Source organism: Leptidea sinapis, chromosome 20, assembly GCF_905404315.1.
Source record: "Leptidea sinapis chromosome 20, ilLepSina1.1, whole genome shotgun sequence".
NCBI classification, from domain to species: domain Eukaryota; kingdom Metazoa; phylum Arthropoda; class Insecta; order Lepidoptera; family Pieridae; genus Leptidea; species Leptidea sinapis.
In genome coordinates, this window is record NC_066284.1 from 3,284,883 (window position 1) to 3,312,052 (window position 27,170).

General features: G+C 34.8%; 1 protein-coding gene and 1 long non-coding RNA gene across 3 annotated transcripts in view; one reads left to right on the top strand and one right to left on the bottom strand.

Moving 5' to 3' along the window:
• LOC126970345 (uncharacterized) overlaps positions 1-27,170 on the bottom strand; it is a 126,114-nt gene that overhangs the window by 5,216 nt on the left and 93,728 nt on the right. The gene's annotated exons all lie outside the window — the stretch shown is intronic.
• LOC126970287 (uncharacterized) lies at positions 1,090-27,046 on the top strand. 2 transcript variants are annotated; one of them, XM_050816114.1, is made up of 12 exons: positions 1,090-1,415; positions 1,570-1,714; positions 3,342-4,621; positions 4,684-4,866; positions 6,157-6,399; positions 6,650-6,848; positions 7,706-7,940; positions 10,488-10,623; positions 10,768-10,928; positions 11,838-12,013; positions 23,388-23,510; positions 24,648-27,046. In XM_050816114.1, the coding sequence occupies exons 1-12, from the start codon at positions 1,285-1,287 to the stop codon at positions 24,741-24,743; spliced, it is 3,108 nt and encodes a 1,035-aa protein (XP_050672071.1). In that variant the 5' UTR covers positions 1,090-1,284; the 3' UTR covers positions 24,744-27,046. The 2 variants fall into 2 exon arrangements, with proteins under 2 accessions (XP_050672071.1, XP_050672072.1); XM_050816115.1 differs by having other exon boundaries at positions 1,091-1,415; positions 4,708-4,866.

Sequence of the window (27,170 nt, forward strand, 5' to 3'; positions counted from 1 at the left end):
CAAATAGCTCTGTACCTCCAAGCCACCCAGTTAGTTGTCGATATAATGTAGGAATAATAAATAAGTAAATAAATGAAAAGGTGGGTAGTTTTATTTTTTTCACTAAATTTGAATAGTTTAGTCACTCAACTTTATTATCAGGGCGTAGCCCCGACCAAATATTGTCAAGATTCCAAACCAGTCAAATATTTTCAACTATTAAACAATCCATAATCACAGTGGCATCACCAGGGAGTTGCCCTGGCCAGATGCGATCCGGATCACAGACCGTTCAACACACCAATATCAGGGACACAGATGCAGGGAATTCTTATTCACATTATGTATATTTGTGGGCAAATGGACGATAACAAGAACTTTATTTAAGAAAATATAAAAAACGTATCATGCCTTTTAAAAGTCATTTATAATATATTCTACATTTTAACAAAAAGACGGTGGAGTCAATAAAAAAATAATACATTACCTTGTTATCGCAATCCCTCTTCTGAAGCTTTTAAGGTCGATCCAGTAAAACGTCGTCTTTACAATAAGCGGTTTATTAGAATTTACAACTACTTCTTATATTACTTCACTTAATGTACGAATATGGTATTAGAAGGCAACCATGCGACTGTTGAAGCTCGACTCGCTTGCTGATCGTTTGTGTTAAAAAAAGAAAGATTCAAAGTGATAGAGTACTACTATTGATTAATTAATCTAACTCTTCCGTGAAATAAATACATTATGAAAATACATAATATTATCGAATTATAAATAAGATATCATTTATAACGGTATGTTTTCATCAAATACATTTATATTTATTTACATTATAATAAATGCAAACTTGGAAATATAATTGATTTTTTAGATAATTATCGATAGTTAATTATCGATAAAATTATGGATTGATTCCAACCCTTACATTGGTTTACTATATTGGTAGCTCTACTATTACGTCTCTAGGTGATCTCTAGTGATGTTGGTATCAAGATTTAGTACGCGTTTCATACAAGCGACATTTCTCATTATTTTGTATGGCACTCCCGTCTCTTGAACGCAGTGTTTAAATTCTCTTTGATTGGGGGCAATTTACTAGTATAAACAAAGGTACTCTGTGGGGGCAATAATTGGATATTAACAATGAATAATACATATTACATTTGGTTTAAGTATAACAATAATTATGTGTTTTAGTGTATTATTTTAAATAGATATGGCGTATCACTAAGAAAACTAGACTTGCACCAGTCAGAATTCTTAAAAACCTCACTTTAAAATAAGCAAAACTTACAAGTTCCGATGTCTGAATATTTTGATTATTACCAGCGCTGGGAGCCTTTGGCCGAATTTAATTTTAACCTCAATGACGAGGATTCGGAATCAGATGATGAAAATTATTTGTATTGTTTGTGTAGCAGAGTTTATTTAAGGTATTTTTTTCAGTGCTTATTGTCAGAAAATCGATAATTTTAACAATTCTTTTATTTTGCTGGTGAACCTGTTGATAACCCAATCTTACTTTTTAATTTATTGAAATAGTCTGTGTAGACATTCTCCTAATTACTATTATTAAATAATTGGCAGAGATGAACTGAAGACATACTATGTAGATAAAGAATATGTTAGTGAGAGTGATATTGATGCAGCCCAAGTATCACAGAGCCATGAGTTTGAAGATCACTCACATGTTCATTTTTCACTTGATACTTCAGATAAAGTTAAATGTGAGGTAAGTAAATGAATCTTCTAATAAAAGTGGTACTTAACAGTCTCCTGTAAGTAATAGTACATTCTACACCGGCACTGGCACCTTAACAGTGAATTCAAGCTCTAAAAATTTATGCATCCATATACAGTTTCTATTACTTTTATGAAATTGATATTTAAAAGTTTTTTTTTTAGCATTTTCATCATATATTGGATGCTGCAACTAATATTTAAATTATATTCTGTTCTTCTCACAAGCTCTACTTTTTCCAAGGATCTAATAGATTCAGTAAATTAAATTAAATATTTATAATGATTATTCAAAAGTGCTTAGATTAAACCTTTTTGAATGAAGTTTCTTTGACTTAGTATTTTGTTAATAACATAGCATAGTTATTATACATAACATAGATAACATAGGATCAGAAAATCAGTAACTTACCTCTAATTTTGTATGGTAGGTAGTGATTGCTTATAAAACAGATTTTGAACTATACATATTAGCTAGATTAGTGTATGGCTTTAAAAAAAGGTGTACACCTTTCCAAAAGGCTAGTAACGCTTCTGTGATTTCTCTGGTACTACAGGAGAATATGGAAATATATATTATATATATTTTCCATGGAAAATTGTAAGTAGGTAGATTTAGTTTTTGTCGAGAAGAGTAAATCTAGCAGTCTCTTCTTGGGATGTAGTGTGTACCTATATGCTTACAAACTTTTGGAAAACTAATGCTGTGTGTTTTTTTAAAGGATTTAAGTTGTCATTGAACAAAATCATATTGTCATTAATCCAAATTAATACTCCTGGTAAAAGTTGGTACAGCTCTTTTAGAAAGCATCATGAATTTCTTATTGGATAAATAGATATAATTTTTAAATTGAAGTGATCACATTTGAGATGTCTTGTTAGGTATCATTAGTAATTATTTCACTGTCTCTAATTGAACATCCATTATCTTTCCCACTCCTGTCTTGAGGGAATGTAAAATTAAAATAATGTGAAATAAGAAAGGCACATGCACTTTTTTTTTCATAGGAAGAGTAGAAAGAATCGAAAAAAAAAATAACCTTAAAAAACATTTGAACACTACCAAAAAATAGAAAAATTCAGCAGAATACCATCCCACAAAATGGAAAAATTAAGACAACATCTGTTAGTAACTAAATAAATATTTTAGTTCTATAATAAAAAGTTAGTGAAATGCTACCTACAGTATGCATAATGCCATCCCTCAAACATAAAACATTTTATTATATTTTTAAGTAATTGGTATACTTACACATGAAAAGTGATTTAATTCCCCTTGGGAAGGCAATCCGTATAATTTCTGTAACACTAACACATGAATATATTTTAAATCCTTGCTATATCTGTTTTTAAAATCCCGCCGGACCAGGATCTGATTGTACTCACTTGCCTTACCGAACTGATCTGCATGCCGGGACAGTTTGTAAGCCCTGCCGACTATGGGATAGTTTTAGTTGCACTATTTTAGTGTAATAAATGTTTTATATGTGTTTGTTTTAATGGATGTTCCAAAAAAACAATTCTCAATTAACATTTCCTCTTATGTACATATATGAACTTTAAAATTGTGAAGTATGTTTGTTTAATGTTCATAAAGAATTTTGATTATTGATTTACAGAAAGATGACAATGCAAGCTGTTATTGTAGTGCATCCCATACAGAGAACTATTGTTCTACTGATGAACTAGATCCCACTCAATTACAAAGTCTAGTGACACATCCAATACAGCCTAGTGACAGCGGAGCTGATTTAACTTATCAAGATTATCATTCAGACTATACAACTAATGATAAGTCTGAGAAACTTGAACAAGAGCAAATATTGGCAGAGGAAAATTATTTAACAGAAGGTACTTGGGAAAAATTCTGGGCTGTTAATGGAGAGAGAATCATATGGGCATCATGGATAAAAAAGTATAGTGATTATATAAACCCTGCTTATTTAAATGAAAATAATGATATAACTAGCAATGAAAGCACTATATCTAAAGACATTTCAGCTGAACAGGTTTCATTCAAAGATGAATTTTATTCCAATATAAAAAATGCAGGAAAGGGTAGAGAAAGGAAACTGTCATATGACTCAAAAGTTAACCCTTATAAAAAAGCACATAAAAATGATAGCTCCAGTGAAAGAAACAGTATAAGTAATAATAGTGAAAAACAACTTAACAATAATGAAGGTGTAAATGTCTTCAACAGAAGAAGGTCATGTTCTGAGCATGAGAGAATTATTAGCCCTTGGACAATACAAGGAACTGATTCCATGACTAATGTCACCAAGATTACTATGTCCAGCTATGATGCTACATCTAGTCATGTCACTTCAGAATCATCACCAACTGATGACTTTAGTGTGACATCATCTACATCAGACGAACAGTTCAATGATCAAACAAGAATAGCAAAAGTTGATGAAAAATGTGGGCTAGATGAATTACCAGAGTTGGATACAGAGCAATACTGGCAATTCTTATGGAAAAAACACTTTGGAGAAGTGTATGCCTTACATTATGCTAATTATATTGAATACCATAGTACTTTTAATAATCAGAAAGAAAATATAAATGTTGATCATCCAGCAAACAAAAAAACTGAAGAATTAAAGTGTCTAGATGTTGATTGCGAAAACAGTGAAGGGAATTCGCAAGAATTACCTTCAGTGATTGAAGTGACAGCTCCAGTTAATCAAGTCGAATTAAAAGTGAATATCAATAAGTCTAAAAAAAATAAAAATAGATCTAATCGTGTTTTAAATTCTGTCGGTGCATTATTAAAAAATTTGCTTCATGAGGAAACTTTAAATGCTGAATGTGATAGAGAATCTTTAGAAAATCCTCATAAATCACGTAATGTAGGTAATGCTACTGCAAAAGATGAAATTCCACCAAACTTCAGGTAAAGTTACAGAAATAAAAATATATTATTTAAAGGTAATACATATATTATGTTAATTGTAGATGCTCTTCTGTTTCATGTTACAGTGAACCTGGAATAAATGTGACAGAAACAGTTGCTCATAATACACCTGAAACACAAACTGAAAATCATAGTGAACTTAACTATGAACAAGACAGCATACTAACAAAAGACTGCCTGATAAAACATGAGTTGAAGAGTCAGCTGTATGCATTGAAAATAGGGTAAGATTTTTTACATTTAATTATTATAAAAACCAAGAGTCAAAAAATGATTGAAGATTATGTTGTGTCATGTCTTTATAATACGGAGGGTATTATATGCTCTCTTACAGTGGGTTTGGTACTATCAAAAGATTTAAAAAAAATCTTGCTCTCCTAACTTCCTGTCTGCTCACATTGCCATATGGCAACGGCATGAAACCACCATTTAGTGGGCTGTTATACAGTTAGCACACAAGACATTAATGAATCCTTGTATTCCTATCCAGATAAAACTTTCTCTGTTTTTGTATGAACTTCAACTCTTTTGGCAATACCTTCAGTAACTGAGCTGGGTTTCTTTCGCTTGTTCTCTCTGCAATAACTTAGTCTTGTTGATTGGTATCTCATCCGTCTACATCACAAGTAGATCTCTCTAGAAAACAAACTTAATATTGATTTTATAATCACTGTAAAAATTTCATTCCTGACAAATAACTTAGTTGATTGATGTGAATGTTAATAACATTATTCTTGTAAATTCACTTGTTAATTAATTGGTTTCTACATTTTATGTGCCAAATCAAATATTAACACAAAGTTGCAATACTCCTCATACTTTAAACATGTTTATCATATTAAAGTGCAGCATTTATTTACATTGTAAAAATGTACATTATATTGACAATTTTTACAAAAATATGATTACACAAAATGTTCAAAATATAACTACATATAATGTAAACAATCGACTCGAACCCGCGACTACTACGGAGTGCGGATTCCGGTATCGTTCACTAATTTTGATAACAAACTTAATTTGTATAATTAATGCCAAAAATGAGGGATGTCACTTTAAAAAAATAACAAATAGTTTAGATTTGAAAGAGCGACATCTCAAGTCAATTTACTACCTACTATGCAATTATTGGAGTTGAGCAGGTTATGAACTGCTTTCAGTTTCTACTTTAGTAGATCCTGTAGATAGAACCACAACTTGAGAGATGAACAAGACATACCAAGATAACCAAGTGTCACTCGAATGGTTGATAAAAGTGCTCGGACGGAACCCGATAGGTCGCGGGTTCGAGGCCCGCATCGTTTATAAACTTTAGTTACAATTACAATTTGTATAGGTACATGTAATGTACCAGAATACTGGTAACATTTCCAAACCGGAGTTGTAGGCTGATCCATGGGCCGAAATCACGTTGAATTTTTGGGTTTCCAGCAGCTCAGTTGAGATAGCAAAGATACTACATTTTGCATTCTCTTGTGAATATGTGGTAAGATAAATGAACTGTATTCTTTCAGTGATTGTAAAGAAATAGATTGTACACAAGAAGACACATCTAGCAACACAAATGAGCCAGTGGATGCTGGTGACAATGATAGTAATGACACAAATACAAAGCACAATGAAGCCACAGATACAGTTTCTGCCAGCAGTAATATAGCAAACATTCAACAGGGATCAAATGATAGCAATACATACAATTATGAAGGAGATGGTGATGAAAACCCACCTGAAGAAAGAGCTGTCACTCTGAAAAACAGGTACCTACCAAAGATACCTTTATGTTTTGTCCTCCTGCCCCTTAAAGGAAACTAAAACTCGTTAAAACTAAAACATTATATATAATTTAATTAATTAATTATATTTTTCTATTGTAAATAAATACTACCTTTACTAAATTTGCAGATATATATTGTTTATATATGTATAGTCATAATCTCTTTTTCTATGAAATATTAGATACTACATATTTTCAGACTTATTAATCTCACAATTACTTATTTGTTGTAGTCATGAAATAGATGAAAGTGTAATTTTCAATGAAAGAGTGAATTCAACATTTGAAATGATGGGATTTTCATTCGACCACAGTAAAATGCCACTGGGTGAACTAGTTTTCAGAAAACGTTTAAGGAAACTTCGACCACCCAGATACAAAAAACCGAAGAAGATTTACTTTGATGATCAAGGCAACCCTTGTAGTGATCAGGTAAAATTAATAAAACCCCATATTTAGTTAGTAGCCATAGTTTAGAACCTAACATAAAACATAATTTCACAACAAAATATAATTTAATACCTAGGGTTCTTTTTTTTAGTAGTTTTCTAGCTTCCTTATAGGCTGCAGCATTCAGATTGCTGCTAAGACCTTAAACCCCTTGATGCCTGGTTTCACTCTAAGGCTATGTGGATGCATGATGCCTCAAGTTTGCGCTTTTACGAGGCGAGAATATTCCAGTGCTGTTTTCAAGGAACTATCTTCCACATAGAATGAAATTGTAGAATGAATTTCCTAGCGCGGTGTTTCGAGTTCGTTATGACATGAAATTGTACATAATATAATACCAGGAGTTTCTTCGTGGTATGTTTCGAAAAAGTGGCAGTGATTTACTAGAATTAAAAATATTTCTATAAGAAGAAATTTTGAGAAAATAAATATTTTATTCATAGGCATATGCCCTGTGAGAATCATTTGTCATATGCCCTCTTATGTTTATAATATAAGTATATGCACATGATTTAATAAGAGTCAAATATTTTTAACGATAATATATTTAACGACGAAAAAGTATTTCACCAAATTACTGTTCAACTTAAACTCTCTTCGTATTTGGTGATGTCTAATATGTCACACAACATTATTTTAACAAAACACCTCCTTTGGCTATTTAAAAAAAATATAAAGATTGAGTTACTTTATTGACGTTTAATAGTTTTTATTATTATATTAATATACATATATACATATTCCCATTTATTGAAGAACATAGAAGTAATATCAATAGTTTGACCAGAGTTAAAAAACTAGACATAACTAGACGTAAAACACCTAAAATATAATTCTAGGAATATGATCAACAAGATATACTAACAGAAGATGAAGGCCCTGAAATTCAATCGGATTGTGAAAATAATATTAAGGAAGTGATAAATGAAGAAGTGCCAAAACATTCAGACAATATTGCAAACACACAGGAAGATGAAGAACTATTGAAAGATGTTTGCATTGATAAAAGTGAGAACATCGATGGGACAGAATTAGAAGGTGACAAGGAGAGCAGTGATATTGTTGAGAACATTAGTAAGTTTTACAAAATATTGTAATATCGTAATAACGAATATTTAAGTAAAAAAAAATCCTTATTTGTTTTTATGAAATATGAGGACAAAAATGACCTTGTGGGTGATGGTAAGTGTTCACTCCTGCCAAGTACTAAAGCGCGTTTTGCAAGAAATTTCTTGCCTCGCACAGCCACTTTGTGGAATCAATTACCGGCTGAGGTTTTCCCGAATAGATACGACTTAGGGACCTTCAAGAAAAAAGCATACTCCCACCTTAAAAGCATTTCTTGACACCGTTTGTTGCGGATGTCCATGGTCGGTTGCCTCACCTCTCCCCATCCCGTGAGCCTCTGCCGGTTTGCCCCCTCTTATATAAAAAAAAATACTTTTTTGCAACTCCGGTTCACGAAAACCGTCAAACCTTTAAGAGTATACAATGCTGAAAAAAAGTAAAACTAGTTACACTTATTTAATATTAATTACTGTGTATATTATATAATTTCAGAAATAAAATAGCCAGTATTTAATGACTATATTAAATATCCTATTTTTATTGGACTAGTTTCAAAGCTGAAAGCTTCATTTGGTAATATAAAAACTTTAATTTAGTTTGTACTTCATGTATCTAAGAAATATTGAGTGGGTCATACATAACATATTTATTACTTTCCTAATACTAATATTTACCGGTTTCTTAGCAAATATTATTATTATGATTTTATAGAAAAGATTAGCAGAATAAATAAGTAACAAAACGAACAATCATAGGAAACAAATAATAGGTCCATCTTGAATTTAAAAAAAATTGCAAAATCCTATGTGTCCCAGAGAGCCTTGAATATGATGTCGATATTGTTGGAATCATTAATTTGTGCGACAGACATTATAGATTTTAAAAAATGATCCCAAATTCACGCTCTGCAATGCTGAGAACCAATTACAATATTAGTAAAGATTTTAAAAATAAAAAAAGGAGCCTTTTCTATAGGTACTCCTGAGAAAGTGTAAAATATCGAGTGCGGAAAACATGATGCAAGGACAATTCCGCTCATAGGTACATTGAAGGAAGCTTTTTAAAAACGAAAGGAATGAAAAATAGCCAAACAAGTACCTATTACCAAGTATTTACAGTTTGAACAATATTATTGTTGAGAGTGATATTAATCATTTTGTAGGGCAAATTCAAGGTTTGATTAAGACTATTGATTACTTTACACTGCGGTGTCTGGTTTTTCCTGATTTTTCTATATAAAGATAAGATAAGGATGAGCAATGATCTTCAGATGAAGATCAGGGACGGCATACTGTTCGGCTGGGGTCAACAAAACGGAACTCGTGAAGAAATGTCCGCACGGAAGCAAATACTAAGCACTAATACGGAAAAGAATAACGTTCCGCACACTAAACACACAGAAAAATCCACTATTTGAGCAAATGTATTAAAGGTTATTTTAAAGATATATAACAAAAGCACAGATCGCGAAATGAAATTTTATTTGCAGGAAACATTGTACTTAAGATGTTAACATAATATTATTGATAATCCAACATGTTTCGTCGATTGACATGCAAAATATGTTACAAAATTGTCTAAACACTACTGTTATACCGAAACATGTCGGATTTCAGAATGCTATCATTAATATTTATAAAATTAAAATTTAATGATATTATAATATGAGACGTAAATAACTTAATAATGCATTTAGTACCTATGTATAATATTAACAAATTCAATGTCATAAAAGTATATTAATTTACATATATTATTATCATATAGACTTATTCATTTTGTATTGAAAAATTCATTTAAGCTATGATGCAGTCTTCATTTAAAAACTTTGAAAGGTAAATCTTTCAATTCATTGGGCAATCTTAATATATATATTTCTTGTGTGCGTGTGTATGTCACTGAACTCCTCCTAGACGGCTGGACCGATTTTGATGAAACTTTCTGTGTGTCTTCAGGTGGATTCGAGGATGGTTTAGATTCGCAATTGAACTACCTCCTAAACGGCTGGACCGATTTTGATGATATTTATGTGTGTTCCAGTGAATTTGAGATTGTTGTGTGTGTTCAGGTGGATTCGAGAATGGTTTAGATTCACAATTAAACTACCTCCAAAACGACTGGAACGATTTTGATGATTTTTTTGTTTGTTTCAATGAATTTGAGATTGGTTTAGTCCATATTACATAATTCTCCTGCTCATGTGTATGTTAGTGAACTCCTCCTAACGGCTGAACCGATTTTTCAAATTTAAGACGTGTGTTCAGGACAACGTCTGTCGGGTCCACTAGTTTATTATATATTTTCACAGACATGACAGACATGTAACAATTTCTACTAAAAGATGCAGTTCTACAGAAGGGCATTATGAGTTTATTTGGATACCTTGTGTTTAAAACTAATATTATGTGAAGATACTAATATTTTTAATCTTTGTTTTTTATTGACTAAAATAACAATAGTTAGCAAATAATAAGCCATTGAATATTGTATGCCAGATTAAAATGGGCTATATCTTCATATATTATAATGGGCTGAATCAATAATTGTTTTTAGATAAAACGAAACGACGTAAGAAACAGAAGCGTTTGAAGCACATCGAAGATTGCAATGCAGAGCACATACCAGAAGAGTTAAGAGGAGAACCCAAGTTGATGAAGTATTGGAGTAAAAGACATTCCTTGTTCCACAGGTAAACTTGGCAAATAACAAATTTTTTAGATTTGAAAGAACGACATCTTAAGTAAATTTACTTATATGAAATTATTGGGGTTGAGTAGGTTATCAATTGTAAAGTAGATTCTGTAGATCACTTTATTGTAACAATATGTTAAAGGTTCGACGAAGGTGTGAAGCTAGATCGTGAGAGTTGGTTCAGTGTTACTCCGGAGAGCGTGGCACGTCACATTGCGCACAAGTACAGATACGAGAGCGTAGTGGACGCGTTTTGTGGCGCCGGCGGGAACACTATCCAGTTCGCGCTCACCTGCGACAAAGGTAATATATAAATACTTAGGTAGTTTAGTTAACGTGTTTTTTTGTTCAACTTTTTGTAGCAGTTTCGGAAAAATATGAATGAGGTGAACTCGATTCGTAATCGCGTCTAGATGGTTTTTGAAAAAAAATTATGATCCCCACGAAACAATTTCAAGCTGTAACTTCTTCAAAAAAAATCAACGAGTCCATTTACATGCACAAGTTCGTATCAGATGAAAATTTCGGAAGGTAATAAAAACTAGAGATAGGGTTTTGTAGAATATTTTTGCTAAACTATTTGTTATTTTTAGTTATCCCCAGCACTCCCCGTTTTTAGAGTAACTATGCTAAACAATTTGTTATTTTTAATAATCTCCAATACTTCCCATTTTTGGAATAACTTAGTAAAAAAATTGTTATTTTTAGTAATCTCCAGCACTCCCCATTTTAAGAATTACTTTGCTAAACTATTTGTTATTTTTAGTTATCTCCAACACTCCCCTTTTTAGAATAACTTTGCTATACAATTAATTATTTTTTAGTTATCTCCAACACTCCCCACACTTCACACGTTTAAATATCAAATTTAATTTGCATCCATTACCGACTAAATATCAGAATCAAGGCTCAGATAGTATGGACACGTAATGTGTAGGCCCGATGGCTGCAACAAAGAGGAGCAGGGGAAGACCTCAAACTACCTGGATGAAAAATGTCCTAAGAGACATCAAACGCCTAGGCCTCAGTGAAGAAGACGCGATCTACATGGCGCCGCTTGATAGGAAAAGCCGACCCCGCGTAACGCGATAAGGCGAAAACAAAGAAGAATTTGTATCAAGAAATATGAACGATGCGGGATTCAAACCCGGACCTCTAACTAAACTTCACATTGCAATGAACTATATTTAATGTCAAGTTATTTGTTTTCAGTGATAGCCATCGATATAGACCCATTGAAAGTCGAAATGGCCCGCCACAACGCACAAGTGTATGGTGTGGAAGATAAAATAGAATTCGTTGTGGGTGACTTCTTTGAGTTAGCACCAACCTTGGCGGCAGAAATGGTGTTCTTGAGCCCGCCCTGGGGTGGACCTAATTACTCTAACGTAAGTTTTTTGTGAGTTTTTACTAACATAACGGTTTTTCATTAGATAATCTATTTGCGTAGATAGAGCCTGTTGCTGTTCGACAACTGATGAAAACAGGCCAGGTTTATTAATTTAGTGTGTGTGACAAGCTACGTCTTAAACTCGCGATTTGTATGACACTGAGTTTTTTTTTTTTTTTTAAATAACTGGCTCCGTCGACTGAATGTCGACGATTCGGCCAACGTCAAGGTGGAGAGATTTTTTATTTTAATTTAGCTGATTGAAGTATATAAAGAGCTGATTTAAAAGGAAATGATCGGTTGATATAGCTGTGGTTTTATTGTGAACTGAAGAAAAGGCAACAAGAGTTAGTACGGTTAGTAATAAACACCCATAACACAACAATATTAACTACCTTGTTAGTATCTAATCTAAGTTTAAGGGAGAAATGTGTGAATGTAAGTGGGAATATGTGCCTAATAGAAGCGAAGAAAGTATGTAGGATAGAAATTACAATTTAATATTATTGCGGGAGATAAATTTGTATAGAATCTTTATGAAAGGGGAATGGCATAAAGTAAGAAGAAAAGGGATGTTGATGGGACGAGTGATATCCTTCGGTAGAAGGTCATATGAAGGAATTGACAATTTAGGGCAATAGAAAAAAATATGTTCAAGAGTACCTTCCTCAAGGCCACATTCACATATAGAATGGTCCCTTACCCGGATCTTGGCCAAAAATAATGGGGAACAGACAAATCCCAAGCGAAGTCGTATGATGACAGAAGTGAAAAGTTTATTTTGTTTTTTTTTTGAGGAAAGAACCAGGGCTTAGAGGGGATAAAGGGTTGGATAGAACCATAGAATTTACCTTTAGTTTGTTTTGTGATTTGCCATAAAGCATTCCATGAATCATCCAGAAAGTGTTTAGACATAGCGCGTAGATCTCGAGGAAAACAGTAATTAAATTTTAATGTTGCAGACTGAATCGCGTCTTTAGCGCACGAGTCTGCAATTTCATTGCCAGCTATCCCTAGATGACTAGGTATCCAAGCTAATGCAACTTCTATTCCCATTATGTGACATCTGTACAGGGATGCCTTTGTTCTTAAATTAATTGTGAAGTTGTTTGAAGATTTGAAAGGATTTTTTGTTAGGTCCAACAAGCAGCTTAATGAGTCAGACAAGATTAAAGCCCTGTTGATCTTATGTGATTCAACATATGACACCGCCTCTGACAGGGCAATTGATTTGCCAGTAAAGATGGAATTCTGCGAGGGACTTTTGTAATTTAAAATTATACGGAACTTAGGGATCCAAACTGCAGACCCGACCCAGCTATTGTTGGATAATTTGGATGCGTTCGTGTACAACGTCACCCAATTTATTAGCATTAGTTGTTAACCTTTGTGGTTTTTTTTAGATGCTAATTTGACCTAGTTTTATATCGGTATATGTAATATGATAAATAAAAAAAAAAAAAAAAAAAACAGACCAATCAGAAGATAGAATGGAATTAAATTTTCTATTGGCTTCAGGGCAGTGTTTAGTAATTCCAAAGTCAAAGACAATTTTAGGTTGGAAAATGAGAGACTGATATTCTACTTCAAAGACTGGGCATAAGGCTGATTGGTAAATGGGAACTGGAAAGGCTTTAAATTTAGTATAAGAATTAATTAACGGAGGTGAATCTTCATGAGACCAATATAAAGAAGTTTGAATAGTTAGAGACAAATAGTGCAGAATATCAAGAAGGGGGTGTGCGCTAAATTGGATTACTTTAGTTAGGAATCTATCGGCTAGGTACTGACGAACTAACTACGTACTGCGAAGGTGGAGAGGTGGGTCTACACACTCCACTTGGAGAGCGTTGACGGGAGAACATTTCATAGCACCAGTTATGATTCGTAAGCATTTGGACTGGATTTTCTCTAATTTGGACAGGGCTATTTTAGCGATAGCATTGATAGCCCCCTTCCGTCCGAGCTGTTGTAGTGTGTAGACGTGTTTTCTGTCGTGTCAAAGTTGGGTGTAGTGTTCAATTTCTATACTTGCAATATGGATGGCTGTAACAAGGTATTGAAGGATAACGTTCTGACCTGCAGCGACTGTAAAAAGGGATATCACTGCAGATGTGTGAACGTGAATACTGTGTCATATAATAAATTTAAAAAGTCCCAAACATGGAAATGTGCAAAATGTTCCACACCGCGGGGACGACGTGGAGACGACACACCAGTAGCGGCAGCTGTCCATGACACGGATGAGGTCCCATCAAGCGACGAAGAACTTAAGCTTGAGAAACTATGCTCACAGGAAGTGAATTTTACGTCGGTATCACTTAAGGAAATGTTTAACAGCTTCTTAAAAAAGGTAAACTCTAACATAAGTACAATAAAAAATGAGGTTTTGGAAAAAATTGCAATCTCAATAAAGGATTTAAGCAAGGATCTTAATGTCATTAAAAATAAATTCAGCGTTATAGAGAAAAAGCAGGAAAAAAATGAAGCCTCGCTAGATAACTTGTCAAGCTCTTATGATGACATACAACAGCAAAACAAAAAACTCTTTTCTGAGAACTTACAACTCAAAGTCCAAATTGCCACACTGACAAAGAGCTCTAATGATATGCAGCAGCAAATTGATGACGTGCAAAGTTATATTACATCGAAATTCATTGAAATTCGAAATGTACCACCGCGAACTGAAGAGAACTTACTGGATTACGTTAAAAATCTGTGTTCCGCTCTAAGCGTTGATTTCAAGCCCCATTACATCTCTCATATATTCCGTAAACATACATATAAACAGGGTTCTAAACATATCTTGATAGAACTAAACAATGAGAGCAATAAACGTGACCTATTTTCCGCAGTCAAGCAACGTATCAAACAGCACAATAAACTAAGCACTCAACACATTGGTATGAACGGCGAATCATAATATATTTATATATCTGAACTGCTAAGCGCAAAGCAGAAATACTTATACTTCAGGGCGCGACAGCATGCTAAAACACATCATTACGAATATTGTTGGATTAAAAGCGGCAAGATCTATCTGAGAAAACACAAGACAGAACCAGCGTTGCTTGTCCGTAGCGAACATCAACTGACGGAGCTCACTGCACTGCCGGCGACCGGTCTGCTGGACGTGCCCGCGTCCCCCACCCACCTCACCCCAACCGGTGACGCTGACAACTGACGGTGTCTCCTTAGCAAACTCAGTACATGTTCAAATATAAATTATACACAACTTATACACATCACAGATTTACTTAACAATATTTACATTCATTCATATAAATTATTTCGTGCACTCCCATTGAGATACTTAATAACGAAATCATTGCAACGTAAGTATTACTATATTAAAATAAAAACTTTATACGCTACTAAATTAATCATATTACTGATAGGTTTATATAAAACTTCCTATTTTATAATACCCAAATTGGCCTCTAGAAAACTAGCTTTACGTTCGATCCCTTTCAAAATAATTTAGCATCCGATATAAATCGACATACCACGGTGTCTTGTACACAAGTGGCTAATATTGATGGTTTTCATAGCACTTACATAGCGAGCATTGATAATACCTCAACATATCTTAATATACTAACTATGAATATCAGAAGTATTAACAAGAATTTAGACGATTTTCTTATTTTTATAACCCGTCTTAAACTTAAACCAGACATTATTATTTTGACTGAATGCTGGATAAAACATGTAATTAATCCCCCACTTATCGCGGACTACTCAAGTGCTCATACACAAAATAACTATAATCAAAATGATGGAGTTATTGTTTACATAGCCACCTACTTGAACGTTGCATCTTTTGAGACTTCAATTTCGGAGGCTAACTGTCTTGTTATTTCATACAACAATATTCATATTATAGCAATATATAGACCCGCGGCCTTCAAAAATCCACGGACGTTCTTAGATTCTTTTAGTATGTTCTTAGAAAGTGCTAAATATAAACGAATTATTTTAACGGGTGACCTAAATCTAGACCTTCTTCCGGATAGTCTTTGCACTTATAGCCATGAATACCAAAATATTCTTGCTCTCAACGCCCTCGTACCAGCAATCGATTGCCCTACGAGAGAAATGCGTTGTCTGGATCATTTTGCTATAAAGAACATAACACATTCCCATACATTTGTCTTTGAACCCCATATTACAGATCATGCTCCTATTCTATTAAACCTTAAATTAAACAACAAAATAATTAATACCTCGCTAAAATACCAAACTAAATACACATATGACTACGATGCCATGCAGGAAGGCTTAAGAAAACTAGACCTGGAAAGCTTTTATAAATCAAACGATACTAATTATACTGCAAACTATCTCGTAAAAAATGTTCAAGAATTAATTTCGAATAATACGCTAATCTCAATTGTCTCTAAGAAATTTAAACCTATCAAACCATGGATTACGTATAGTATTCTCAAGTGTATGAGGAAAAGAGATCGCCTGTACAAAGTATCTAAAAAATCGCCATCCGATCTAAATAGGATAACTTATACTAGGTATAGAAATATCTGTAACTCACTGTTGAAAACACTTAAGCGGCAATACTTACGAGGAAAATTAGAACAAAACACGGGTAACTCTAAAGGTACTTGGGATACTATTAAAGAAATTTGTAATTTACCTACTACTAATGATCTCCCAACTGAATTATTGAATACTAAGTCTACCCTAAGAGAATCATTAGCAGAAGTAAATAAATACTTTACTAATATTGGTAACAACCTTGCCTCATCAATATTTAGTAAACTAGGCGAACACAAAATTGATTGCTCTGATATGGCCTCAAATAATCCTCTCGGATCTCTTATGCTATACCCTACTGATATTGTCGAAGTGAAATGTATTATTCTCAAACTTAAATCAGGTTATGATAAAATTAACTCTTATTTTGTTAAGAGATTTATGAATTTACTCTTAGAACCGCTTGTTCATTTAATTAACTTAAGTCTTTCTAGTGGCATTTTCCCAGAGGTATTTAAACAGGCAGTTGTAATTCCGGTTCATAAGAGTGGTGACAAAAAAGTTGCTTCAAACTATAGACCCATATCATTGCTGAGTGTTTTTAGTAAGATCTTGGAAAAAATAGTTAATATCAGATTAACCAAGTTTCTTGAAAAATACAAGCTACTTGCGCAAAACCAATTTGGTTTTCGGTCAAATCGATCTACTCTGGATGCAGTACTTGAGGTTACTAAATATATCACTAGTACCCTAGATAGTGGCAATAAATGCATAGGCGTTTTCCTAGATCTGCAAAAAGCATTCGATACAGTCTCAATTCCTATCTTACTCAACAGACTTTCCAATTTGGGAATTAGAGGAATAGCTTTGGACTGGTTCAAAAATTATCTTAATGGAAGACAGCAGTGTATTAAGATAGGCGATCTTACTAGTGATCTTATCACAATTGACTATGGAGTTCCCCAGGGAAGTGTTTTGGGCCCTACACTATTCCTAGCTTACATCAACCCTCTTTGTAAGATTTCTCCCACATCAGGACGTATCGTTTGCTTTTCCGATGATACTGTGGTTTTATTTCATGGAAATCAGTGGGATGACGTGAAATCGTTAGCTGAAGAAGGATTGAGCCAAATCACGTCTTGGCTGGAAAATAGTTTACTAACTGTCAATACTGCTAAGACTAAATATATGTGCTTCAATATCTCCAACAGAAATAATCCTGACGGACAATAACCGGAAAAACAATCGATCTTATTGTAAATGTAACATCCTAGCCAAAGAGGAAACCATAAAATACCTTGGTGCTACGCTAGACGAACACCTTAATTGGACGGCCCACATTTATAATACAAAAAATAAAATAAAACGTCTCATTCCATTATTTAGAAACCTAAGAGACGTGGCACCAGTCGAGACAACTATGATGGTGTATCAATCTCTCTGTGTTCCAATCATGACCTATTGCATTTGTGCGTGGGGTGGAGCTGGCAAAACGTTTATGCTTCAGTTAGAACGAGCGCACAGAACTCTACTAAAAACAATTTTCAATAAGCCGTTTAGGTACCCAACCAACCAATTACATGAAGAGAGTAAACTTCTTAGTGTCCGTCAGCAATATATTTATGGAATAATTTCAAGATTTCATGAAAAAGTAATATAAATTCTAATGATAAACTTTAAAATCATGGCTAATAGTATTAAAATACGAAGATACAGAAAATGTTCTTAAAATTAAAACTTAATATTCAATTACTAACATTTATTTAATCTTGTGCACAGTTTGACATACTAACAAATACTTAAAAAAAAAACCACACACACACACACACAGCAACACACACACACTTACACACACACACATACCTCTTTTTAGTGAGTTTGCTAATTATGTTTAATAATGGATAGCCTTTCGGAAGGACCTAGCCTCTGCAACTCAGGGTATCCTATCGCAGAGGGTAGGGCACAAAAACATTTTGTACCACATATTATTAGTTGAATAAAGGATTATTATTATTATTATTGTATAAAAGTTTTTGACAAAATGGGTGGGCACCCCAGCGTACCCCCGAAAGGGCCCTCATAACGTTTACACCCCTCTCACATTTCTTAACAATGTACTTCAAGTGGTGAATACCGGAGAGCTTAGAGTCAAGAAAAAGACCTAGGAATTTAACATTATCCTTAAACGGGACTGATTCATCACCTACTCAGAGATTTATGACCGGTATAGTGCGTTTTCGGGAAAAAATAACCGCAGTACATTTGGGGACAGAAAGAGTGAGGTTGTGGTCTAAGAGCCATTGATTCAGATAATATAAAGCAGAATTTAAGCAAGATGATGAATAGTTAAAAGGAGATGAGATGGAGTAGTGCTATATCATCAGCATATTGAAGAATTTTGCAGAATGGGCTAACAGTAAGGCCTAGGTCAGAAGTATATATATTATATAGGATAGGACTTAACACCGAACCCTGTGGGAGGCCCTTCCAGACAGTTCGAGGTGGGAGGAGGGTTCCTTGATGGCGGACGGAAATAGAGCGACCCATTAACATATTACAAATGATATCGATCAATCTAACCGGAATACTCAGCTGGTGCATTTTGCCTGAGTAGAGGAAGGTAAACGTTGTCATATGCCGCTGAGACATCTAGAAAGACCCTAACAACATGCTCGCTTCTAGAAAATGCTAAACGAATTTCAGAAGTAAGGATGCTTAGGTTGTCCAGCGTACCCTTACCTTTCCTAAAGCCATATTGGCTATTAGAAAGGAGATTTTTATTTTCTATTATCCATTCTAATCTGTTTTTTCACCAAATTTTCCATAATTTTGGCCAGAACTGACGACAAAGCAGTGGGACGATAGGAGGAAGCAACCAATGGGTCCTTGCCAGGTTTAAGGATGGGTATAATAATTTGTGTTCTCCAAGAACTAGGGATTACACAGGAGGAGTAGAACGAATTGAGAATATTAAGAAGGACTTTTTGGCTAGTGGTAGAGGATTTACAAATGAAGGAATAAGGTATACCATCCGCGCCAGGAGAGGAATCACGAAGGTGATCAAGAACAGATGTTAGTTCGGAGAAGGAAAAAGGATCGTTCATTTTGTCTGAGTCGGAGAGGGTAGAAATCGGATCGGGAGTAAAAAGGCAATCAGATTCAGGGACGTAGGGAGGAGCTACATGTAAAGAAGTCATTAATAAAAGAGTTTGGGTCATTGTTTGAAATTTCCGGCTTGTCAAAACCTCTACGATACGTTTTTATATTTTTCCAAACGAGGGAAAGAGGGGAACGAGGAGATAAGGATTCACAGAATTGACGCCATCCAAGGGATTTCTTTTTGGAAAGAAGTCTTGATGTGCGAGCAGAAATCTGTTTAAAGGAAATAAAATCTACCATGCTACAAGATGTGGAGAATATTTTCTCAGCTTCTTTTCGCGATCGGACCATGGCGGAGCATTCAGCATCCCAACAAGGAGGGGAAGAAGTAAATTTTCGGTCAGGATTTTTTAAGGGAATTGAAGCATTAGCAGCTTGTAAAATTGACGAAATGAACTTCTCATATATCTGGAGACAATTAGATGTTGTTATCTCTGTAAAAGAATCACTTTCTGAGTCCATACGCAATGAAAATTGATGCCAATTGGCATTGGCGACTCGGTATTTGAGGAGAGGTTGGGAGGGAGAAAAGGGGGGGGATGGATGGGAATAAGATATAATAATAAGAAAATGGTCACTACCCAATGAACTTGGTAGCACTAGCCAAGATAAGAGGGAGACTAGAGAAGGAGATGCAAGAAAAAGGTCAGGCACACTTGTGCTGGGGAAACTCTACGAGTGGCAGATCCATCATTGAGGATACATAAATTTATGTCATCAAGAAGATCTAAAAGGAACGAGGAAGATGGGTCAATACAATGAGAACCCCAGATGGTGTGTCGGCAATTAAAATCACCTAATACCACCATGGGGCTAGGTATTGAGGAGAGGATAGTATTTAGTTCGAGAATGATGTTAGAATTGGGGTGAGGAATATAAACAGAAACAAAAGATATATTATTATTAGCAGCTCTGGCAGCTACTACATGTAAACCTGGATTATGTATAGGCAAAATAATTTGGGAGAATGTCATACATGAATTGATCAGCAGTGCGCAGCCTGCCCAACCATCATCCCTGTCATCCCGGAGGCAAGAAAAGCCTGAAATCCTAAAATGGGACCCAGGCATGAGCCACGTCTCCGAAATGGCAAGGATAGACAATTTGTGTCGATTAATCAAATATGACAAATCATGTTTATGACGGCGAATGCTTCTACAATTCCATTGGAGAATTTGGAGACCTATAGGAGCCATTATTGCGGGAAAGGACTTCAAGTAACTGTTCAACCAGGGCAGAGACATTGTTCGGTAAGGCGTCCGAGAATTTGGACAGCATATTAATAAGAGAGCAAAGAAGTAGTTCAGCAAGATTATCATTTGGAGTGGGGAGAGGGGTTGATTCTATAGATGGCAATAGCTGTAAGGCACAGCCATTTGGCTGGGAAGAGGAAGGAGAGGAGATAATATTTTGGTGAGCCTGACGGTCATAAGATTTCCCTAAAACTGGTTTAGGTTTAGCTGGGAGTAAGAATGTCTTCTTGTAAGATGTTGAAGAAGTGCGGGGAGTGGAGGTCGCTGATTGGGATTGAGAAGTTTGAGGAGTAACAGGGGAGAGATGGGGTCTGGAGACCTCAGAATAAAGTCGTCTTGGTTTATTAAACCTGGTTGAGGCTTCCGAATAACTTATATTTTCCTGTGACATAACAAGTTTAATCGATTTTTGGCGAGCATGTTCGGGGCATTTACTATCGATGGCCATATGACTTCCACCACGACAAAGGAAGCAGGAAGCCTCCAAGTCATTAGTTTTGCAAGAGTCTCCGGAATGAGGTTGAGCGCATTTATAACATCGTGGCTGAGATCTACATTTTTTAGCTATATGCCCAAATCTGCAGCAGTTACGGCATTGAATCGTGGGAAGCTGGTAAAGGGAAACTGGGAGAGAAGCATGGTAGCAATATACTTTATCGGGTAGGGATTGGCCCAAAAAAGTTAGTACCACTGAGTTGGAAGGTACCCATGTGGTGATGCCATCATTCCTAACCTTAACATTTAGCCTTCTCGCTCGAATTACCTCTCCACAATTTACTGGTACCACTATGCCTTGAATAAGTTCTTCGAGGGACCAATCTGTAGGTATATCGCGGACCACCCCCATACGAAATATTTGAAATTTCGGAATATACGCAGAATATTTGTTACTTTCTAGAATATCCAAGTCTAAGAATTTGTTAGCTTTTTCAGCTGAAATAAAATCAACTGAGATCTTATTGCGGCCAAGTTTCTTAATGCCTCCCTCTTTAATACCGGTTATATTATTTTTGTGGAGGAATTGTGCAAATTTAAGGATTTTCAATGCGTATCCCGACGCGGGGTCTGGTTCAATTTTAGAGACATACACAGAGAATGGGCCTTTGTCTTCATCAGAGTATTTAAGGTTACAATCAGAGTCAAAACCAGGTTTTGAATAAATTGATTGGATCGATTCTGCCGGTGTCTTAATCTTCTTGCCATCGGGTTTAGTTATTTCGATCTCTGCCGTTCTTTTCAAAGTTCTTGATTTGTCTGGGGGTATCCCCCCCCCCCCCCCATCATCAGGCGGCTCCTCCATACTCACTTCCACTTATAATTACAAAAATACCATATACTTACATACAATAATTATACCTACCACCACCAAAACAACACTAACAATAAAATTCAGATTCACAAACACCACGATCAGCGTTAACAAAAAAATAACCTAAATTCAACAACCTCTCTCAACCACGCGTTGAACAAAAGTCCACTTTGAGTTAGTGTGCGTACATTGCTAAAAATAGAGGTTAACTCAATTTTGTCGACGTTTACACAGTTGTCATAGTCTATCTAGACGTAAATATGATCTATGGGTTTTTCATGGTTTCGGAAAGCAGAGCACTGTGCATATGCAATGCGGTGTACCCGAATCACTTAAAGCAGAGAGTGGTGCAAGATATTCTTGTAAGATTGTAACGCGTGAGCCCTTCCGTCACACGCGGGATCGTTGTATAATAAAATAGTCTTTTTATTTTAATACATATATTCTTTTACTATATTAAGTTATTCATAATAAACATTTGTTAACTTTATTTTCAATACTAGGCCAAAGGCGGACCGTTTTTACGTTCACTTCATGATCTAATCTGTCCATTCGGCTATGTTCTTCTTCGCGTCACTTCAATCTATTTAAAATATTTTTTTAATCTTTACATTTAACCGCATAACATTGATTTCTTATGTGCAGATAAGAACTCCTTGTTACAATATCTACCCCTGCGGCTTCTTTATAGTAAGTAGCCGCAGGGGTAGAACGATTTAGAATTCTTTAGAGTTTTTTCATTTAGGTACAAATTTACACCATATTTTGTCAAATTTTTTACAATAGGATCAGATTGCGCGCCAATAAAGGCATAAAAGGCATTTATTTTCTCAAAAATGAAGAAGCGGCGCAAGAAACTCTCCCAGCAAATTTTTTTTGCGCTCTTGATAACAACTCAGCAACTATACACTAGTATATACCAGCCATAGTATGCCATTAATAATTTTTACATGGATTTTTTTTACCTTTTGCAGTTTATTGCATATAAGTACATATTATCTCTCTAGGGTTTGTTACTTTATTGCATAGAAAAATATGAATATTATGGGGTTAAGTATACAAATGTTTGTATCTATCTGGATTCAAAACCAGAACCCATCTCAGGGATCCCTACCCACAACCTATCCCACTTAAAAATAATGGTAATAATTTAATTTTAGAATGTTGAATACGACATCGAGACTATGCTAGCACCACAGCCTGCGTCGGAGCTGGTGCGAGTGGCGAGGGGCATCAACACTAACGTGACGCTGTATTTACCCCGCAATTCTAAAACTGATCAAGTAAGTCACGATTTCGTTTTTTTTTAATGACAATACGGTACGAGACGAGCACGATGTTCAACTGATGGTAATTGATACTTCCTGCACATTACAAATGCAGTGCCGTTTAGGATTCTTGAAAAACCTAAAAATTCTGAGCGGCACCTCAATTGCGCTCATCACCTTGAGTCATAAGATGGTTACGTCTCATTTTTAGACTGCTGCAGGCTTCTATTCTGAAGATTCCACCTTCGCACGACACGCCACAAGTTAGGATATCATCCTCACCATCTGGATGTGTGGCGGTCCTCCACAGTGCGGATTTCAAGGAGCTTTCTTCCTCGTACTACGAAGCTGTGGAATGAGCTTCCTTGTGCGGTGTTTCCGGGACGATACGACATGGGTACCTTCAAAAAAAGCGCGTACACCTTCCTTAAGGGCCGGCAACGCTCTTGTGATTCCCCTGGTGTTGCAAGAGAATGTGGGCGGCGGTGATCACTTAACACCAGGTGACCCGTACGCTCGTTTGTCCTCCTAAAAAAAAAGATTTAACGATCCATGCCCGCCGCCATTTCTGCACTCTTTTTACTCACTTGCATCCTTTGCACGCATGGCTATCACATCAATAATAAACAGGTGCTTATTTAAGGGATAGTGGCCAAATATACCTTATAACTTTGCGTATTTTGTCTCTCTGAGGCCAATCAAATTGCATTATTTGGTATCGTTGTTATCATTATCCCTGTTTCTTGGTTCTATTGCGTGGGCTACTTTCGCTTTAGGCCAGTCCATCTACTATTGTAATAACGATTTGTCATAAGAAAATATGCTTATGTTTTATTTTATTGAAAAATAGTGTTTACATATTTTAAAAGAAAAATAATCTCATATTAGTTGAGTGGTAAATTAATAAAAGTATTTAAAACAATTTTCTCTGAGAAAATATTATTTTATTAAATTGAATGTCGTGTATCCTTATTTAGAATGAAAAGTTTAAACAATTTTGTAGTATTTTTACCTATAGCAACCTAATTTCCGTTGTACAATCATATCAAAGCTGAATTTTTACTAAGGTAGATGATAAATATTGACCTTCATAGATTGTAAACTACTATGTTATAATTTATTTATTTAGTGTAATGTGGTATTTTATTACAGATTCTGGCGATAGGAAAACAATATGGCGGCACAGTTGAAATAGAACAGAGTTTCCTTGACAGAAGATTTGTAGCTATTACAGCATACTTTTACTAGTCCCAAGATCGAGTTCCACTAATAAATTATAATAATAACACTAATAGTATGTACTATATTATTATTTATCACTTCTTCAATTTATATTTGGAAGTATTTCCAGAAAAACTTTCCAAATCACAATCATGTCGAAATTGAGTTAAGAACACATAATTGGTCACGTCATTCATATTAACGGACAAAAAATGGCAGCCTCACTGTCACTAGAAGTAGCCCAACCCAACATGTATGGAATACACTAATATTTCTAAACTTTAAACATGAATTCTTTAAAATGTGATGTTTGTGGCTTGGAACGTTTTTCAGGAATTACGTGCATTTGTAAAGATGCTTATAGCAAAGTTAATCAATGGCAATCTATTAATACATAACTATAGATAGTTATTGTCTGTGGTTTTTACATTTTATCACATAAATCGATGTTCTACTTATAGTGTGTTTGGAAAAAAAATATGAACTGTCGATAAAATACATGTCCCGTTTTTGTATGGAGTGTGGTTTTTTTTTTGCGGTCACATAACAAAACTGCGATGCCCTATGAAACATTAAATTAAGTAGTCTTAAAAAGCTACGTCGATAATTTTAAACACCTGTGTTTATGTTAAATTATATATCAAACATTTCTTTTAATACTGCCTGTATTAAAAAATAGCAAAAATTTATATTCTTAATATAAGTTTTATGTCAAAATTGTATTTATGATATCTGCCTTCAACTGTCAACATATTTGTATAAAAAAACGTAGAAGACTGTTCATCTTCTATCTACGGTGGTGAGGGAGACCTGCTCTCATTTTGACAAAGAGTATAATAATACTTAGGGAAATGACCTCCCTTTGTGTACCGCTTCAGTAGTTGTTTCGATTTTACCACCCTATTCTTTTTTAAATTATCAGTTAAGATTAAGAGTCCTTAGTCATCTTTTAAAATACGCAACATGGTTCTAGGTGCTATCTTCATCTCCTTTCGACAGGATTTCTTCTAATTCTTTCCCTTACTGCTTTGACCACCTTTTTCGTACGAACACTACGTGGACGGACAGATCTTTTTCTGCCACAAACAGAGTTCTCATTGTACCTATAAGCCCGGTACACCAACATTTTACTAATACGAAGCGTATGGAGTTCTAGAAATTGCATTTGGCTCCATACCTACTTTGTGTAATGCAATCTTAGCGATTCGGTTCTCTTTATCACCCCACTCCATTCTAATATCGCAAAATATTGTACAATTATTGTATTGGCGCCAAAATGAGAAAACTCGATGAACAATCGTATAAAAATTCAAATGTAATAATTTATTTATTTTTATTTGTAACAATGTGTATGTTGCCATGCTAAGTATTTTTGTTTTGCTATTACCATAAATAAACCATGTCAGTTTAATTTTTTTTTTTGAAAATATGGGACAAGACGTGCAGGACGTTCAGCTGATGGCAACTGATACGCTATACTGAGCGGCACTACAACTGCGCTCGTCACCTTGAGAAAAGATGTTAAGTCTCATTTGCCCAGTAATTTCACTAGCTACGGCGCCCTTCAGACCGAAACACAGTAATGCTTACACATTACTGCTTCACGGCAGAAATAGGCGCCGTTGTGGTACCCATAATCTAGCCGGCATCCTGTGCAAAGGAGCCTCCCACTGTTTGACAAAACAACTTCAAACTCATACCAAATAAAATGTGAACGAAAATTTAACGCCAAGGGATCTCATACAAATATAAGCATAGGTACTATTTAATTCTTAAAATGTTTATATATATTTTTCAAAATATTAAAAATTTCGTCTCGTCTATAAACCCGGTTTACAGAATTGATGTTGAATCAATTTATTTTAATTGATGTCTGTCTTCTAGAAGGTGTCTTGCAAATAATTAGTGATATAATGTATTTAATATTCTAATGTTCTATTATACTACAGGTGTACATAATGTAAAATTTATATTATAAAATGTGTATAGACTTAAGTATTTGAATTAATAATTAGTTGCCCTTATGACGTAGATCATTTGTACGTCTAGATAGACTATGACAGATGTAAAAACGTCGAATAAAATTGAGTTTAGAACTAACCTCTATTTTGATCAATGCACGCAACTAACACAAAGTGACATACAAATCACGACTAGCTTGTCACGCACACTAAACTAATATTCCTGGCCAGTTCTTATCGATTGTCTAACTACAAGAGACTATCTAGACGTATAAATTATACACGACATAAATCATAAAAATCCATCTGAAGGGATGGTCTGTTGTTTGATCGTGATTTTCTTATAATAATAAAATCAGTGTACACATATGAATTCGTTTGATTTTATAGTTCAGTTGTTTTCATTGGAAAATACGTCATGATTGCCAGATTGGGTAGAACAAAAATATCACTCGTAGTTTATTTATATAGGTATGTATGCAGGGTTATGTAC

Coding starts and splice junctions, on each gene's coding strand:
- LOC126970287 (XM_050816114.1), top strand. CDS start 1,285: ATGTCTGAATATTTTGATTATTACCAGCGCTGGGAGCCTTTGGCCGAA. Junction 1,416..1,569: donor TGTAGCAGAGTTTATTTAAG/GTATTTTTTTCA, acceptor AATAATTGGCAG/AGATGAACTGAAGACATACT. Junction 12,014..23,387: donor GTGGACCTAATTACTCTAAC/GTAAGTTTTTTG, acceptor ATTTAATTTTAG/AATGTTGAATACGACATCGA.